The 17724-nt window shown below is 53.9% G+C and overlaps 2 protein-coding genes across 6 annotated transcripts in view; both read left to right on the top strand.

The window, feature by feature from the left end:
- Nucleotides 1–10157, top strand: part of ASAP3 (ArfGAP with SH3 domain, ankyrin repeat and PH domain 3) — a 72820-nt gene extending 62663 nt beyond the window's left edge. For both annotated transcript variants that reach the window (XM_048825919.2, XM_075121243.1), the window contains exons 20-26: nt 768–835; nt 1183–1290; nt 2202–2445; nt 2968–3265; nt 3813–3984; nt 5162–5284; nt 6532–10157. In XM_048825919.2, coding sequence (XP_048681876.2) covers nt 768–835; nt 1183–1290; nt 2202–2445; nt 2968–3265; nt 3813–3984; nt 5162–5284; nt 6532–6606 — 1088 coding nt within the window. In that variant the 3' untranslated portion in view covers nt 6607–10157. The remainder of the gene's footprint in view (nt 1–767; nt 836–1182; nt 1291–2201; nt 2446–2967; nt 3266–3812; nt 3985–5161; nt 5285–6531) is intronic.
- Nucleotides 10158–14786: 4629 nt separating this feature from the next.
- Nucleotides 14787–17724, top strand: part of TCEA3 (transcription elongation factor A3) — a 30584-nt gene continuing 27646 nt past the window's right edge. For 2 of the 4 annotated variants that reach the window (XM_048825494.2, XM_048825491.2), the window contains exon 1: nt 14787–15063. In XM_048825494.2, the coding sequence (XP_048681451.2) occupies nt 14995–15063 (69 nt within the window). In that variant the 5' untranslated portion in view covers nt 14787–14994. The remainder of the gene's footprint in view (nt 15064–17724) is intronic. The other 2 variants (XM_048825492.2, XM_048825495.2) reach the window with 2 other exon arrangements.

Here is a 17724-nt window from a genome sequence, read left to right as displayed (position 1 = left end):
ATTTTTCAGCAAAACCCCTTTTCATTGGAAAATGACAATTTGTCAGAACCAAAACGGTGTGTGGGAAAGGGATGGTTTCAATGAAGTTCTTGTTTCAAAAAAAGTTTTGAAAGTTGAAACATCGCAAATTTTTTATATATATATTTTTGTAAACCAAATTCTGGTTTTGGGGTCCGGCTGCCTATTTTGTTTAGAAATTTGTTAATTTATTGCATTAAATTTTTGTTATTGCATTATAAAATTTATAAAAAGCTCTAAATAGAATCAAAACATTTCTCTTGATCCAATCTGAAGTATTTTTTTGGATTTTCCGTCTGTGAAAATTTGAGATTAACTTTTTTTTTCTCTTGATTCGGGATGGGGAATTTTTTTAACAAAATCTCGAATTCTCCTGGGACGGGAAACGTGTTTCCTGCCTGGCTTTAGTTATTGACCCCCAAGGCTGAGTGGAATGGAGCAGGAACAAGCTCCTGCAGTTACCACTCACCAGCTATGGGAGTGCAGAAAAGTTGGGTTCAGTGCAGCCTGGTTTAATCCTGCCCACCATCTCCTGCTGGCAATCAAAGTACAGACACGGCCCTGAGCCTGGTGGTCAGATCAGGGGCCCTCTCTGGTTCAGGGAGCGGTGGTTCAATGGGGCTTTGCTGCTCATTGATCCGCCTCGGGTGTCCCTTTGCTCTGGGGGGATCTCTGAGGGGGAGGGAGCGAGGGATGCTCTCGGCGGGGCCTGGTAACTCAAACCTGGCTTCCTCTCCTTCCCCATGCAGTGAATGCAGCAAGCGAGACGGCCCTGGACGTGGCAAGGAGGCACAAACATGTTGAGTGTGAAGAGCTGGTAGGTCGAGCACTTTGTATTCACGGTAACGTAGGCTGGTTGCTGCGGGAGGAGGGCGGATGGGATCTGCTGTCGGGGGGGGGGGGGGGGGGGGCGGGAAACAGGTGCCTGGTACGGGGCAAGGAGGGAGGTGGGCATACTGTGGGATGAGGTCCTTTCTCAGAATGGAGATGGGAGGAAGCAGGGTCCTACTGTAGAGCCTGGATGACTCCTGCCACAGGCAGAGAAGGGAAGCAAGTTGGGGGTGCTGTGCCGTGGAGTAGGGGTGGGTTGGGGGCATGCAGGATCGGAGAAGATCAGGGCTCTGCCGAGGAGCTGAATCTTCTTGCACCCCAAATTTCTGGCAGCTTGAGCAGGCACAGGCCGGGAAGCTAAACCTGCAGGTGCACTTGGAGTACGACTGGGAGGCCTCTCAGGAATACACCTACGACAGCGAGGAGGAGCTGGAGGAGAAGGTACTGCTCTCCTGAGCAGCATGTGTGCGCGTCCCTGGTCTCTGCCAGGCCAGGGTTCTGGGATGGGCCGAGCCCTTCCTGCCAGGCCCAGGGCCACCTTCCTACAGGGGCAAGCGGGACCCCTACGCTCATGACCGTTCTCGGGGTACCCAGCAGTGTGAGTCCCCTTGTTACTCCCCTGCCTCTAGCATGAGGGAATCTTGCTTGTGGTAACTGGATGGCAAGTCTTGAATGCCACCAGCCTCTCGAGCGCTCCCCTCCGGGCACCCGAGTCCCCTTAGAAGCGTTTGACTGTGACATCCAGCCCCTGACGCTGGCTACTCACAGGAATCCCAGACACTCTGCCCCCAGAGAGCAGGGTGCCCTAGTTTTATCTTAAACCCCGCCCCTGTATCACACACACAATGTGTAATGGAACAAAACCAGGTTGATTTGAGAGAGAACGGAGATTTCCCCCCCTGGAAACCAGAGAACGTGATTGAAACAAATGGTTCCCTCGCAAAACAAAATTGGCAAATGTGAACTAGGGCTTCCACTTTTTAAAAGTTCCCTTTCCTAGCGAATAGAGTAGATGTCCCCCCACCACACCCCAAAGTGCAGTCTGTTTCAGAGCTGGCTGGCATCACGGCAACCAGGATCCAAACTTTCCCAAAAACCAGTCTGGATCTCTGGCTTGCCCACTAGGCCTGCACATTGCTATGTCAAGCCAAGAACATCAGAGGAACACAGCACCTGGATGACAGGGCAAAGGGCAGCAGGAGTCAGGTTCCAGGAACATAGTGGGGAGGTGATTATGCTGAGCACCTACCTGGTGGGCACCAAGCTACTGAGAGGGGTGGCTTTGCTGAGGGTCTCTGGACAGCAGCAAGGAAGCAATGGTTGTTCCCCTGCCCCCTCCCCCCCCAATCCAGCTGAGCCCGCTGCAGCGATCCTTCAAGTCCACGTCGTCCCCAACCACGGGCCAGCCCGCCCTCTTCCCCCAGAACCGGTGGAGCTGCACTGGCATGGACATCAGCAACAAGACCTACGAGACCATCCTGGTCCCCTCGCGGCCCATCCAGCGGCGGTCACACAGCGAGGAGATCCCCCCACCGCTGCCCATCAAAAACCCGACCAGAGGGGGCTCCAGAACCAAACCGGGGCAGAGCCCAGCAGGTGAGCTTGTCCCCCTCAGCCAGGCCAAGGGAGGTCGGAAGTGCTGGTGAGAGCAACGCTCTGAGGATTCAGCCCTTAGGACTGGCTGCTTCTTCGAGCCTCTTGATCCCAGCCCAGATCCGCTGTCCCTATTGAGTACAGGGTTTATCCTCCAGCCAAGCTTCCTGCGTTGCCTCAGGCCCATGGGACTCTGGGACCAGCTGGCCCAGGAAGGGTGGAGGCACCCCGGACACTGGAGAATAACCAGGGATGTTCAGTTCTTTTGGATCTCAAATACAGCTGAGGTTTAGGGGGAGTTCAGGGCTGGGGAGAAGGTCCCAGCTGGTTCTTACTCTGAACTGGCTTGGCCAATTCTGGAAAGGGCTCTGCAGGTCATGAGTGCCCTGACTCTGCTCCCCAGTGGGAAATCAAAGACCGTGGGGCACTCAAAGGCCAAGCAATGTCCCAATATGGTTGGTAAATGCATGGGGAGCTCTCTGCTGGGGCACATCACTTCCTGATCTCCTGTACCCTCTGTTCCAGATCGCCCAGAGCTTCCACGTCAGGCCTCCGAGCCCCAGTCCTCTGCGTTGTCAGAGGCACCTGCCTGCCGAAACCTATCCACATCCAGCGCTCCTAGCACCTTGGACGGCTGTGCTTCCCGGCCGCCGTCCACCTCCCGAAGCCCCCCAGAAGCCAGACGCACGGTCTACTGGGAAACCCACTCGGAGACGGAGAGCAGCAGCCAGCGGAGGACATCGGAGGCCAGTCAGACAACAGCGCAGCAGCCTGCTGCTGGGACGTCGCCGGAACAGGGGCAAATAACCCCAGTCAAGTTCAGGTAGGGAGTGGACCCCGGAGCTTGTGGCTGAGAGGAGAACCCCCTGGGGGTAGGAGCACCCCCCAGTGGCGGGAGAGGTGTTGGATTACCTCGGCAGGGTTTTGTACCATTGACTGGGGCTTTGCAAAACCTGTTAGATGTGATGGCGCTGATCAGCTCAGGAGGAGCCCAAATTGCACCCCAAGGGCCAAACGATCCAGGATTTGGCCCTTGGGTGCCTTTCCGCCCCATGGGGAATTCTTCATGGAAAAGGGGGGAAACAGGCGAAACCCTCTGAGTCTGTGCAACTTCCATATCGTTGCAAATATTCAGCCCTATCGCTACCATGGCTGTGCAGTCCTGCAGCTGGCGCTGTTTAGTGGGGAGCTGGGGTTCAAGGAGGGGAGAAAAAGCCATTGTGAGGGCGGGGGGCTCTGTGGAAGAAACCATTGGCTAGAATAAGTCCGTGCTTTGGAGGGGGAGCCCACTGGGGTCTCGTGGTGGGGGAGAGGGTTGGGAGACCACCTCCCATCTTTCTGATGGTTTGAAGCAACCCCTCTGCCCTCAGCTCAGAAAGCACCCGGTCTTACCGGCGGATCGGCGGCGGCTCGGTGGGGAAATCCTCCGGCTTGGCCATCTCCCCACAAAGCTCTGGCTGCCCCGAGGACCCGCCTTCCAGCAAGGCTCCAAGTTTAGTGCAGAACACTCCCCCGGTACCCGTGCCGCGGAGGTTTGCTCCGGTAAGTGTCACGGGAAGGGGGCTGGTCCCTGTCTCTTTGTGGCTCCATTGCCCCTTTCTGTGGCTTCGATTTCCCCCCCCCCCCGCCTCCCCAGCCCAGCTACTCTCACATTCCCTTGCCAGCTGTGAAATTCCCTTTGATCACTCCCTCCCGCTCCAACGTATGTGCTCACCCCCTGCTCGGCCTGTCCAATTTTGGGCTCCCTGGTGGAGTGAGGGGTGCAGCTGTAACCCACTGATCAGTATATGTTACGTGTCCCTGATCTACAGAGGATATGGATCTTTAGCTCAAGTGGCAGAGACTCAGGCTTGGTCTACACAACATACTTACTTCGGTAGAACTGCGTCACTCAGGTGTGAAAAATCCACCTCCCTGAGCAACGTAGTGAAACTGATCTAACCCTCTGTGTGTATGGTGCTGTATCAGCAGGAGAGCGTCTCCCACCGGTACAGCTACTGCCTCTGGCGAGGTGGAGTTGTTCAGCCAACAGGAGAGCTCTCTCCCGCCCAGCTGCACCGATGTCAATTTGTAGTGTAGACCTGCCCTCCCACGTTTAGATCCAGAGGTCCCCGGTTCAGTTCTCCTATGTGTCAGTTAAGATGGTGGCCGTCACAGTGATTCCAGATTGGGGCGGGGAGAGTTGGGGCTGGTCCTCACTGCTGCAGATGGCTTGTTAACGAGGGGCGGGTGGCTGGCTGGCTCCGTGCCTCCTGGGAGGAAAGAAACTGGCCCTGCTGGGGCTACCTTGGAGGATGAGGCTGGGGCACTTACCACCTCAAAGGGAGTAAAATCCCCAGGTGCCGTGGTGCTCATGGAGCAGTTGCTTCACCCATTACTTTGGGGCTCTGGAAATCCTGGCTGCAAGGGCCACAGGCTGAGCTGGGCATCTTCTGGGCACGGTTGTTACCGTGGCTACAAACCGATTGGGAAAAGCTGGGTCAGGGAGGGGTGGGCAAAGGTGAAAGAAGTGATAGGTGGGTGGGGGGAAGAGGCTTGGGCTGGGGAAGTGGGGGGCAGGCAGGGGCACGGTTCTTTAACCCAATGTGCCCCCACACCACGGAGCCCCCTCTGTGATGCCTTGGAGCAAAGCAGGGGCGGGGGAGGCTCAGCAGCAGGCGTCTCCCTGCCCCATTTCCTGAGCCAGGACTCTGGAGGCATGTGCTGTTTGCTTGCGCAGGCCAAGGTGAGGCAGAAGAGGGTGATGGCTCTGGTGGACTGCAAGGGGGAGAGGGCCCGGGAGCTGACCTTCTCCAAGGGCGAGGTGATCGTGGTGACCCGGGAGGAGGATGAGCAGAGCTGGGTGAGTGCTGCTGCTCTGGGGGCTCCTGGGACTACTGGGATAGGCCCCTGCTGGGGAGCCCCGGCCCCGGGTTCTAGCCTTGGGGCCCGAGGCTCTTGTTCTTCTGGGATCGGCTCTCATACTGTCCCAGTCCCTTAGGAGGGTGGTGGATCAGGGCCCCGGGGCTGGAGGGGGATTAGATTAATGTTTAGGGGATGCTTCTGCTCCCATCTCCACTGACCCCTCTGGTCTAGGGTGACCAGGTGTCTGGTTTTCGACTGGAAGACCTGGTCGAAAAGGGGCCCTGGCGGCTCCGGTCAGCACTGCCAACCAGGCCATTAAAAGTCCGGTCGGCGGTGCTGCGGTGCTAAAGCAGGCTAGTCCCTGCCTGGCCTGGTTGGCACCACGCTGTGCCCTGGAAGCGGCCAGCAGGTCCGGCTCCTAGGCAGGGGGCCATAGGGCTGCATGTGCTGCGCCCTGAGCACCGGCTCCGCACTCCCATTGGCCAGGAACCAGCCAATAGGAGGTGGGGGGAGGACGATGCCTGCAGGCGAGAGCAGCGCATGGAGCCTCCTGGCTGCCCCACCGCCTAGGCCCGGACCTGCTGGCCGCTTCTGGGGCGTGTGCAGCGTGGGTGCCAGGGCAGGCAGCCTGTTTTAGCTCCCCTGCTGCGCCGCTGACCGGGAGCCGCTTGAGGTAAGCCCACGCCCCTGCCCCAGCCCTGAGCCCCCCCGCAATCTAGAGCACCCTCCTGCACCCCAACCCCCTAGCCCAGAGCTTGTACCTCCTTCCAACCCCCTCCTTCAACCCGCAGCCCCCTCCCGCAATCCGAATCCCTGGAACCCCCTGCCACACCCTGAACCCCTCATTTCTGCCTCCACCCTGGAGCCCGCACCCCAAGCTCCTGCCCCAGCCCAGTGAAAGTGAGGGAAGGAGGGAAAATATAGTGAGCGGGGGGCAGGGGCAGGGCTAGGGTGTTCAGTTTTGTGTGACTAGAAAGTTGGCAACCCTACTCTGGTCCCTGGGGGTGCAGAGCTGATGCACTCTCAGGCCCCTCCTCACAGCCCCCAGCTAGGAATTGTATTGGGGGCAGAGATGTGTGGTCTCAGGATCCCACCTGGGGTGCAAAGGCCACTCTCATCCTCTGCCTTGAATATCCGTGAATCTTCACACTTCTCCGCCCCCCACTCCTTCCTGCCCCTTCTGAGCCGGGACCCCCCATTGGCACCTCTCGGTTCTCATCTGCTGCCTTTTGCCCCCTCTCTCAGGTCGGCTTCATTGAAGGAGATGGCTCCAGGACGGGCGTCTTCCCTGCCAGCTCCGTCCACCTCTTGCAAGAGTGACTGGCTGGTTTTTCCTTTCCCCTCGGAGCTGGTGCGAGCTCTCGGCGAGCGTGTGGGGGGCAGGGCTGAGCGCTCACTCCCTCCCCCCCCCCACCACCAAGGTGTCAGGACTTTGTGCTCAAGCAACTTCACAGGGGCATCACAGGAGCACAGGCCTGTTTTCTTGCTTCCCTTCCCACCCCCGAGTCTGGGCCTTGAGGGTAATGGATGCTAGGGCACGTACTGTATTGAGGGTTTGAGGCAGGGGCTTGGGTGGAATCAACATTCCCCCCTCCCCACCCCAAATACTCCCCTCCCACCATGTGCTGGTCTATTTAGCCTCTTTACCCAAACTAGTTCCTTTTCCTGGATGGAGAGGCGGCTGGGCATCCCACCCACCCACCCATCGCACCAGGACCAGTGTCTGTCTCTACACCCCCGGCCAGGCTAGCTCACCATAGCCTTGCAGCTCGCTGGATGAACTGGACAACGGGATTCATCATCTTTGCTGCCTCAGTCAGGGGGAAGCTGATCAACGGGGAAGACTTGAGGATCTGGTGGAACTTGCAACCTCCTCTGCGGAGTCGGGGACGGGCTGAGGAGCTGATAGGGACGGTGGCTCGCTAGGAAATGGACCGAGAACGGACAACCTTGCTGCACCGCTCTGCAGGCCCCAGCTTCAGCCATTTGTCTGCTCCGTAGCTTTTGTGGGCTTTGAGGGGTCGTCTCCCCCTCGGGGTAGGGGTGGGGTTATGGCTGGGCCGGGAAAGGGAGTTCAGTTCAGAGCCTGGATGCCTCTCATCACATTCCTGCGGGATAAAACTGGGAGCCAGGAGCTCTAGCATTCCAATACCGGGCAAGGGTGGGGGGAAGCTCCACTGGGCTCAAATGTCTGTATTGAAGGCAAGAAAAGGGGAGGCAGATCCCAAACTTTGTGTTCTTCCCACCCCCATGAGTCAGGACGGGAGAAGGCTGCGAACCCCTTCTGGGTGACTAGCGACAGTGCACTGCTCTCCCTGTTATTTCCTAGGGATACCAGACTCTGTGGAGCATGGAATGGCAGGACATGGCCCATCAACTCCTGATGTCTGGCCTCGTGCCCCGGCCAATGCTGGGCATCTCTCCTGGCCTCCCTCCACAATGCCCCCAGCCCATGAGCAGTGCTGGGAAAGGGGGGATTACCTTGCACCTCGGAGACATACTGGAGTCTTTCTCTGCCTAATTCTGGCAAAACTGGCCCAGGCCGATAAAGGCTGATGAGAGGGGGATAAAAAGCAAGTCTCCTTGCGCTGCATGAGTTATCCTAGAAATTAGAGATAGGGAACAGTCTGGATGGCTTCCCCCCCCACCAGGGGCTTGTACAGGGGGGTTCACTACAGCGGATCCTCCGGTGTTTCCATTGATTCAAGTGCTGCTCTTTCCCTTGGGCTGCTCTTTGATGTCAGAGAGTTGTCTCCGGACGCTGCCTAAATTCCCCCTTTGTGCAACTTCATCCCATTCTCTCCTGACTCTTCCTCCAGAAACCACCCCTCTCCGCCCCTAGCATTGGCACAGGGCTGGTTGAATACCCCCGTTATGCCTTGGGGCATTCACCGTCCCTGCCCTTTAATAACAACGAACGCCTAACGCTTTTCATCAGTCAGTCTCAAAGCACTGCACAGAGGAGATGAAGAGCATCATCCCTGTTTTACAGATGGGGAAACTGAGGCACACAGCGGAAGTGGTGATTTACCCAGGGTCATCCAGCAGCAAATTCTGTTCATGTGTTTCCCAGACTGCTCTGAACCCCCAGGTTCCTCTTATTTAAAAGTATTTGAGACAGTTGCTTTTTGGCCTGTCATTCTGAATCTCCGTGTTTCCCCACCAGCATAATTTGCAGGTACCATTTAGGGCCGCCTTAGCTCAGCACAAAACTAGCATGATACCATTGACTTCAATGGGGCTGCTTCCATGCCTGAAGTGATTTTTTTAATAGCGTTTAAGCCCGGAAAGAACCATTAGATCATCTAGTCTGAGCTCCTGTGTATCCCAGGCTGTCGGTTTTCACCCAGCTACTCCTGTGTTGAGCCCAAAAACTTGAGTTAAACTAAAGCATTTCAGTTCTCAGGTACCTAAACTGATGTGTGCTGTGGGGAGAGAACAGACGGGACCAAAGTGCCCCAATGCCCGTGGTGCCCTGCAATGGCAGGGCATTGGCCAGGTGGGAGAAGTGCTTTATGACTTGGCACGATCGAGGCCCAGATCATCTGCTTGAGAAAACGTAGCCCTCGATGGCCTTAAAAAAGGGGTTAGAAACGGTTCCCTTTTGCAAATCAAGTGAAGGGGATCGGTAGTGCAGAGGGCTCATTCTGGATCAGACCTGACCCCCAGACCAATTTACACCAAGGGTTAAATCTCTGCAGCCCAAAGGTTTACACCCCCCCCCCCACAAAAAAAAACAAAAACCCAAAACACCCTGTGACTTGACTGTCACCCCCTTCAGCTTTTGTCTGTTTCCTGTTTTAGGAAATGAGGCTTTGCTGGAGTCTCAGTGAATCTTCTGTCCTGTGGGTTTAATCATCCCCCTGCTCCTGCTTCACAGAGACCCTCCTCTTCTTGGGAGGCCGCTCTGTTTCTGTGGCTCCAATCTGGCTTTCCATCCCCTTTCCCTTATAGGAAAATACTTGAAGGAAATAAAGGGAGCCAGATGGATGCCTTGTCCCTAATAGGAGTCCAGTCCCTGGGTGTCTCCTTGGTCCCTCGCCTTTGTCTATAGTATGGTAGGAGGAGACAATCTCCAGGCAGGAATCCTGCAGCAGGAGACTGTGGTATTCTGAGGGTACGGAGAAGGAAAAGCTAGTTTGTCTTGTGGCTTTCCCACCACCCTTTCTTCCTAACCCTGAAACTGTGAAATATATATATTTTTTATAAATAGGAAAGAGGTCTGTATTGGCCCATCTGTGTAGTGCCGGGCTCAAATTGGAAGTTGGCCGGCTAGATTTGGGTCCAGATTTCAATCATCCATAACGCCGGGGAGTCTTCAGCTCTGGTTTGGCCTAACCTAGAGAGAGACCGTTGAGTGCAGTGACTAGAAAGAAGGCTCTTGATTGAGGTGGCTGGACAAGAGAGAGCTCCCTGTGGTTCTCCCGGGTTGCTTAATAATTTTGGTGCAGGTTTAGAACTGATGAGGACTCCACCGCCAAAAGTTGTGGCGGGGAAGGGAGATGAGGGTAATTTTGGGGCTCAGGCCTAGGCCCATCTCCGCTATGGATGTACAGATTTTTGGTTTTTTGCCTCTGACTCCTTTCCCATGGGTCTAATGGTTATACAGAGACTCATTCTAGCCTCTGTCAGGAATACGTTTTAAAGGGGGTGGGGAGCTTGTTTGTTTGGCTTCTGCAATGGTTTACTGGGACCAATGCTTCTGACCTGTATGAGCCTCCCTCGTGATTTTTTTTGTCCCCTGTGATCAAGTTGCATTTTTTTATAATTGTCAGTGGGTTTGTAGTGGAATATTTAATCTCAAGATGGTCTCTTTTTTTATTCCTCCCCCTTCCCCCCATTTCTAATAAAATTGTTTTTTTTTTTTGTAAGTGGTGTGTGTGATGTGACTGCAACAGTCCCATGAGTGTGGTTTTCCATAGGTATTAATAGACAGTCCAGGGATGAGTGAGGTCTGAGTAGTTATATACATTTAATAATATAATTAATACAAAGGCTCATCCCAAAGCGTTGAACAAACTAGGTATAGAAATCACTTCACCCATAACTGAAATGCAGCCACTTCTGGAGTGGAGTCTGGCAGCTGTTTAACAGTGCACAGCACTTTAAGCCAGGAATGGGAAGCTTATTGTCTTCTCTTGAACTGTGGGGGGGAACAGAGGGAAGCGGAATGGAATGGGCTGGGGTTGGAAGCTGGAATTGGGCTGGGATACTCTTGGGGGATTTCTGATGGCCCTGAGTGGTTTTATATCCCCTCCATTGTGACAGCACCTCATGGGGTGTTAATTCAGTATTGCCTCTGAGGTCAGAGTGCCCCGAATGTACCATCAACGCCATTTCCTACAGCAGCTGAGTCCTTGGTGGACTCTCTTATCTAGCTATAAAGATGTGGCAACTCTTCCACCGGGGACCTTGCTTCTAGGTCACGTTGTCCCCGAAGCACAGGTTGTGGGTGGCAGCATCTGAGAACAAAGGTGTGTGAGGAAAGGGTGAAGAGACCGCCTTACTCCTCTTTCCTCCGATGGTGCATTTGTAACTGGACCCAAATAAAGGGTTTATTTTAGTCAATATGCAGGTTAGATTCATGCTGATGTGAGTTTATTTTTCCTGGAAGTGGCGGAATCCTTCCCCTTGGCCTCCTAGATCAGGGGTCGGCAACCTGCGGTATGTGCAACAAAGGCGGCATGCAAGTCGATTTTTACTGGCACGCTGCTGCCAGCTGGGGTCCTGGCTGCTGGCCCCACTCAGCCCGCTGCCGGCCTGGGTGAACGGAACCCCTGGCTGGCAGCGGGCTGAGTGGGGCCGGCGGCCGGGACCCCGGCTGGCAGGAGCCGGCAGACGGAACCCCAGACCGGCAGTGGGCTGAGCCGCTCAGCCCACTGCCGGTCTGGGGTTCTGTCCGCCAGCCTCGCTCAGCCCGCTGCCCGTCTGGGGTTCCGGCCCCTTGCCAGCCAGGGTCCTGGCAATCGGCCCCACTTAGCCTGCTGCTGGCCTGGGATACCAGCTGCCGGCCCCACTCACCTTTCTGCTTGTCTGGGGTTCCAGCCACCCGGCCCCCTGCCAGCCGGGGTCCTGGCCGCTGGCCCTGCTGTAAATGTAAAATTTATAACTGGCATGCGAAACCTTAAATTAATGAAGACTTGGCACGCCACTTCTAAAAGGTTGCCGACCCCTGTCCTAGATGAAAATACGTGAAGGAATTCTTGAGTCGTCTCTCTATATAATTCTTGGTGTCAAATTGCATAAAGGATCCTGTCCAGGCAGCAACTCTGTGTGTGTTCCCACCTGCCTTTTTGGATTTGGATCAGCCATTTTATACCCAGCTCTCCTGACAACCCGGAAAGGGACTGCTTGGCTGCACTTTGCATTTACCCTCAGGAGTAAAACTAAAGATTTACAGATGGGGCAGGTATAACTTTACTTAAAGGGATACTCCTCATATTTAAAACAACAAATCCTCTTTCCAGTAGCCCCGTGTGATGTTACACCTAGAAAAACTTTTGAACATCTAGACAGATTTAAAAAATAAAATCCCCAACATTCAGCTCCTAAATTTTCAAAAGCAATTTTGCATGCCTCTTTTGTTATCTGACTTGAGACAGCTGAATAGGGGCAGAATTTAAAAAAAATAATAAATGCTAAGCACCCACCCTCTGAAAATCGGGGACCGTTTTGAGGTCTGTGAGAGTGGACACCCAAAATCACTAGTTACCCTTCAACATTTGGATCCCAAGGCCCCAATTCAACAAAGCACTTAAGCATGTTTTGAGTCCCCTTCAATGAGATTTAAGAGTGCGCTCAAGTGCTTTGGAGAATCCGAGCCAACATCTTCATTAAGGGTACATCTGCAGTTCTAGCTCGGGGTGTCATTCCCAGTTCGAAGTGCAGACATAGCCTCAAATGCCTGACTTTCAAAAATGCTGAGCTGCCCACTGACTTCAGCGGGGGCTGGTGGGCCCTCAGCACTTTTGAAAATTAGGTTTCAGAGTAACAGCCGTGTTAGTCTGTATTCGCAAAAAGAAAATGTATGCATCCGATGAAGTGAGCTGTAGCTCACAAAAGCTTATGCTCAAATAAATTGGTTGGTCTCTAAGGTGCCACAAGTACTCCTTTTCTTTTTTTGAAAATTAGGCCACTTCTATAGGTGGACTTAGGAGAGCTTGTGTTTTTGAAAACTTTGATCTGACTTTAATTCTCACCCTTGATGCTGTTTTCTTTCTGCAGTTCCCTGGGCTGGAATGCTATACATCAAACAGATCTGTTTCTGTTCCTAATCAGTTTCATTTTTACCCTCTCTAGTCAGTTTCATTTTCTGGTTCTCTTGCTGCAGCCCAGTATTGTTTTTCAACACTGCAGCAACCTATTAACTCCTCCCCCCGAAGGGCTACATGAAAATGTTTCTAGTCCTATATGTCTGCCCTCCCCCGCCCCCATCCTTTCCTCCCCCTTTTGATAAAAGAAACCTTACATTTTGAGCCCTGATGCTACCTCCCTGTGCCTCTTTAAGCACTAAGGCATGGCATGGGTTTTATCTCATACATTCACACCCCTCCCCTGGGCTGGTGTTAAGAAGCTGGCAGACTCCAATGGCTTAAGCCAGGGATTTTCAAACTGGGGGTCGGAACCCCTTGGGGGTCATGAGGTTATTACGTGGGGGGGTCGTGTGCTGTCAGCCTCCATCCCAAACCCTGCTTTGCATCCAGCATTTATAATGGTGTTAAATATATAAAAACATGTTTTTAATTTATAAGGGCTCGCACTCAGAGGCTTGCTATGTGAAAGGGGTCACCGGTACAAAAGTTTGAAAACAACTGGCTTAAGCTGTACTCTTATTACCTAAAAATGCTCAGCTTGGAGGGTCATTATGAACTTGAATTTGAAAAACAAACATTAGGGAAAAAGTCAAACCAGTGAATTAGTGGCACTGTCTAAAACCCCTGGCGAGTCAGTCTCTCTCTCGCTCTCTGTTTTGAACACGTGCATACATATACAATCTCTCCCCCTTTGTTTTGCAAAGCTCCCTTAGGCTGAGCTTTATCAGTAATATCGGCCACCAGCTGCTCTAGGTTCTTCAGCTGGGATGCTGTTTTAAAGTTGTTTAGAAATATAGGACAAAAGCCCTCCTAAATCAGACCACCAAGTCCAGTGTCTAGTATCCTGTCTCCCGGGCGAGCTTAAGCTTCAGAGCTAGGAGAAACCAAAGTTGGCCTGTGGTGGAACACTGGCTGTGGAGTTCAGGACAATTCCTTCCTGACCCCTCATAGCTGATCAGTTGGTGCCTTGAAGCATGGGATTTAATTACCAGGGCTAGTCAAAAATTTTCCTCCAAAACTCTTTTTGATGGAAAACTGGGCTTTTGGCTAAATGATTTTTTTTCACAAAAGATGTCTGCTTTCTGTGGAAATTTTTGATTTTTTTTCTTCAAAAAGCCAAATACCCAACATTTGAACCATTTCAATTTTGCTGCACTGCCATCGTGCCTCATGTGAGTTGTAGTTTGTGGTATGTGCTGTACAGACACATAGTAACGGTCAGTTCCTGTCCCAAAGACCTTAAACAACCTAGTTATTTACATACATAACTGCAAATGTCATTATTAGCCTTACAATTATCCAGTATGTTAAAAAGCTATAACCTCCTGAGCTGTTAAACTAAATATTATAAACCTCTGGAACTTATTGCTGCAGAGGATTGGTTTAATACGCTCTTTAAAAGGATTACCTGCTACTATGAATAAGAACAGCATGCCCCCTGAGCTACAATAAAATGACATGCATCACCAAACCCTCATGTTTCAAGACATATGTTGGTCACCAGCTGTGGTCAGGAAGAAATTTCCCTTCTCTCTCAATGGGAGAGGGTTGCACCGGGGCCTTTTGCTGAAGCACTGGGCCTTGGCCTCTGTCTGATGCAGGATCCTGGACTAGAAGATCCATTGCAGTGTGGCAAGCCGGTTCCAGGGGAAATTTCCAGACTGGGTTTATGGACCCAAGAGGCAAATAGTAGACAGAGCTTGCCAATAGGTGGGGGCTTGGTACAATGCAGACTTTCAGCAGCGCAGTGAGGGCCATGCCCTAACCTGCCTGTGCCTAGCCTCCAGCTCTGTTCCTAAAGTTCCCATGGCCTGGGGGCATCTCCTTCTCCCCTCCGCTCCTCGCCAAGTGTTTTATCCATTTGGCTGCTGTAGCCTGGTGGGGGGCTGTGATGATCCTCGGGCCCTGGGCAGGCGCAAGGCAGCTGTCACCGCTCCTGATCTAGACGGTCACACACCAGGGCACCTCCTGCGTCCACACGCGCAGCGCTGCCCCTCCCGCCCCGCAGCCGCTCCCAGCCTCCGCCCGGCCCTGCTCGGACCTTGGCTCCTATATTTAGCCCGTCCCCCTTGTGCTATTTTGGCTGCATGTGGCGGCCCCGTGACCACGCCCCCTTCTTTGCTTTCGCTCTTTCGCTCCCGTTTCTTCGTTTTCGGTCCGTCCCCCCCCCGCCGGGCCAAGCTGTCAGCGGCCCCCGCAACCAAAACTTGGAGCAAAAGTTCGACCCACTCCCCCCCCCCAACACACACACTCCCCCCCACCCCCCGCCCAGGCCCCGATGAAAACAGATCCGAGTTGTCCCGGGGGCGAGCTCCTGGCTGCTTTTGTGGTTTAACGCCCCCCCCCCACACACACACTTCTTGCTCCTGAACGCCAAAACTTGGGAGCCGCGATCATGGGGCGAGCCGAGGAGCTGGTGAGGATTGCAAAGAAGCTGGATAAGATGGTGACCAGGAAGAACACAGTAAGTAACTCCAATTGTGTGTGTGTGTGTGTGTGTGTGCGCGCCATACTGTGTGCGTAAGAAAACACACACACACACTGTGTGTAAGAGCAGGGTAAGAAAAACCAAAACAGCGTGTGTGTGTTTAAACTTTCCAGAGCTTGGATCGTGTGTGTGTGTTGCTCAACTTTCCAGCTTGGATCTGTGTGTCTGTGAAGAAGGAAAACCAAAACGGGGTGTGTGTGTGTCTGTTTAAATTTTGCACCTTGGCTCTGTGCAGAAGAGAACCTCCTGGATAAATCCTGCTGATAGAAGGAGGAAGGGCTATTTGGTGGGTCTCTTCCAGCTGATTTGGCCTAGGGAACTGCTGACTGCAGTTGCTGAACAGCCTGATTCTGATTTGCTCGGGGTTCAGAGGCTGTTGTCCCCACCTCCCTTGAGGGAAGGGTGCTCAGCACCTCTGAAAAATCAGGCCCTCAAAGCTTTGCTCCCCCAAAATGTCAACTTTGGTGGCGACATGTGAAAACGACCAAATTTCTTGTAGCCTGATCCTTTGGGTTTCAGCCATCCAGTCTAACCCAATACCTCTTGATTTCTCTGTGCATTTGAGCTGTTGCTTTCATTGGTCTCCTGACTGTATTTTCATTTTGCCAGGGTTTGGTTGCATGGTGTTTTTCAACCCCACCCATCTGTGGAGCTTTCTGATTGTCCTTCGTGGCCCTCCCCCGCCCCGCCACCCTGGCTCAGGGGCCCGGTTTGGAGAGGTGTAAAGAGTGGGTGAAAGCGACAGGAATCTGAACCGTGCAAACCCAATCTCAGACTGGGGCTTGTCCAAGGAGACTGGGCTGGGGAAAAGCAAAAATATCCAGGGGAGGAGGGGAAGGAACTAGGTGCCTAAACCTTTTTCACAAGAGAATGAAAAAGTGGAACGCGGGGGGAGGGGAGGGATGAGTTTAAATGAAAGCTCGTGCACCAGATTTAAGAACAAACAGGACAGGTGTCCCCCGCCCGCCCTGAACTGTTCTCGTGCCTTAGATAAAATAAACAGTTTAGTGTAGATACAACCGGCCTGATCCTTCCTGAGCATCCGTCTTGTCCTGGGGAAGGTCTGCTGGCTTCCCCTGATTTGCTCTTCGGGCCCAGCTCCTTAGCTGGTGTAGCTCGCAGGTGCAGGGAGGCCACCCCCATCCTGCTGGCAGGGGATCTGTCCCCTGATTGGCACTGGTGCAGTGCAATCAGGATCTGATGCAATGTGCAGTTTAGGAGGAGCTGGTGCCTGAGGTTAATATTTTACTTTCCTTGCGACCTTTGTCTCAGTGGAGTGTAATTAATCCCCTCTGATCCCCCCCCTCCTTCCAGCATGATACCTGGTGCTTGTGGCTCTGCCTGCAATTGGGGGAGGGAGGGGGGGAGTGAGCATCTATAAAAGGGGAAGTATGTTAACATATGTTAACACGTGATATGGGTTGCACCACAGAATCTGTTAAAGAGCTGCTAATTGCTGCAGAGTCCCTGGAAAGTTTGTCTCTAATTGCCAGTGCATGGTGGGTGTGTTGCCTTCTCCTGTACACTGCAGGGCCTGATCCTCTGTTGCCCCACTCCTGGTGGTGGTGCTGACACCAGGGCAAAGTGGGTGTAAAGGGCCACTCCGAATGGCAGTGCTTTCTTTGCCTTTGTTTTGCACACAGGCAAATGGCTGCAGAAGGCACTGGGCAATAGAGAATTGGGCCTGCAGACTGGGCCTCCAAATGGCATCTTCTCCAGGTCTCCCACGGCTGCGGTGGAAGCCCCAGAGTAGCCAGCCTTTTTACCCTCAAGTTGTCTGGAGGGGACCACAAGCCTTTGTCCCAGGCATGTTTCACACTTTGAGGCTGCTCAGCTCCCGCATGGAGTGTGCCTGGTCCAGGCTGTGGGCATATGTTCCTGGGGAGACCTGTGGGGTTGGTATCATTTCTAGCTGGTGGCAGACCGTGAGTCACTTGTACTGTTCAGGAACAGCGAAGCCAAGGTGCCATGTAGCTGCCAGAGGTGTCTCATGTGTCTAACCCGAGAGAAACCTATTACTGAGTGCAGGGGCGGTGGAGAAATTTTGGTGGTGCCAGAGGGGCCCCCCAGCCAAACTCCACTCCCCGCCTGCCTAAGGCTCTGGGAGGGAGTTTGGGTTGGCGGAGGAGGTCTGGGGTGCAGGCCCGGGGCTGAGGCAGGGGATTGGGGTGCAGGAGTGGTGCGGGGTGCAGGCTCTGGGAGGGAGTTTGGGAATGGGAGGGGGTGCAGAGGGAGTGGGTGCAGGCTCTGGGAGGGAGTTGGGGGTGGGAGAGGGTGCAGAGGGAGTGGATGCAGGCTCTGGGCGGGAGTTTGGGGGAAGGAGGGGGCATGGGAAGGGGATGGGGGTGCAGGCTCTGGGAGGGAGTTTGGGGGTGGGAGGAGGGGTGGGAAAGGGGTGGGGGTGCAGGCTCTGGGAGGGATTTTGGGGGTGGGAGGAGGGGTGGGAAAGGGGTGGGGGTGCAGGCTCTGGGAGGGAGTTTGGGGGCATGGGAAGGGGATGGGGGCGCAGGCTCTGGGAGGGAGTTTGGGGGCATGGGAAAGGGGTGAGGGTGCAGGCTCTGGGAGGGAGTTTGGGGGAAGGAGGGGGCATGGGAAAGGGGTGGGGGTGCAGGCTCTGGAAGAGAGTTTGGGGGTGGG

Source organism: Caretta caretta, chromosome 19 (genome assembly GCF_965140235.1).
Source record: "Caretta caretta isolate rCarCar2 chromosome 19, rCarCar1.hap1, whole genome shotgun sequence".
Classification (NCBI taxonomy): domain Eukaryota; kingdom Metazoa; phylum Chordata; order Testudines; family Cheloniidae; genus Caretta; species Caretta caretta.
The sequence above is the reverse complement of the archived record's forward strand: the minus strand, read 5'-3'. Positions and strand labels throughout refer to the sequence as shown.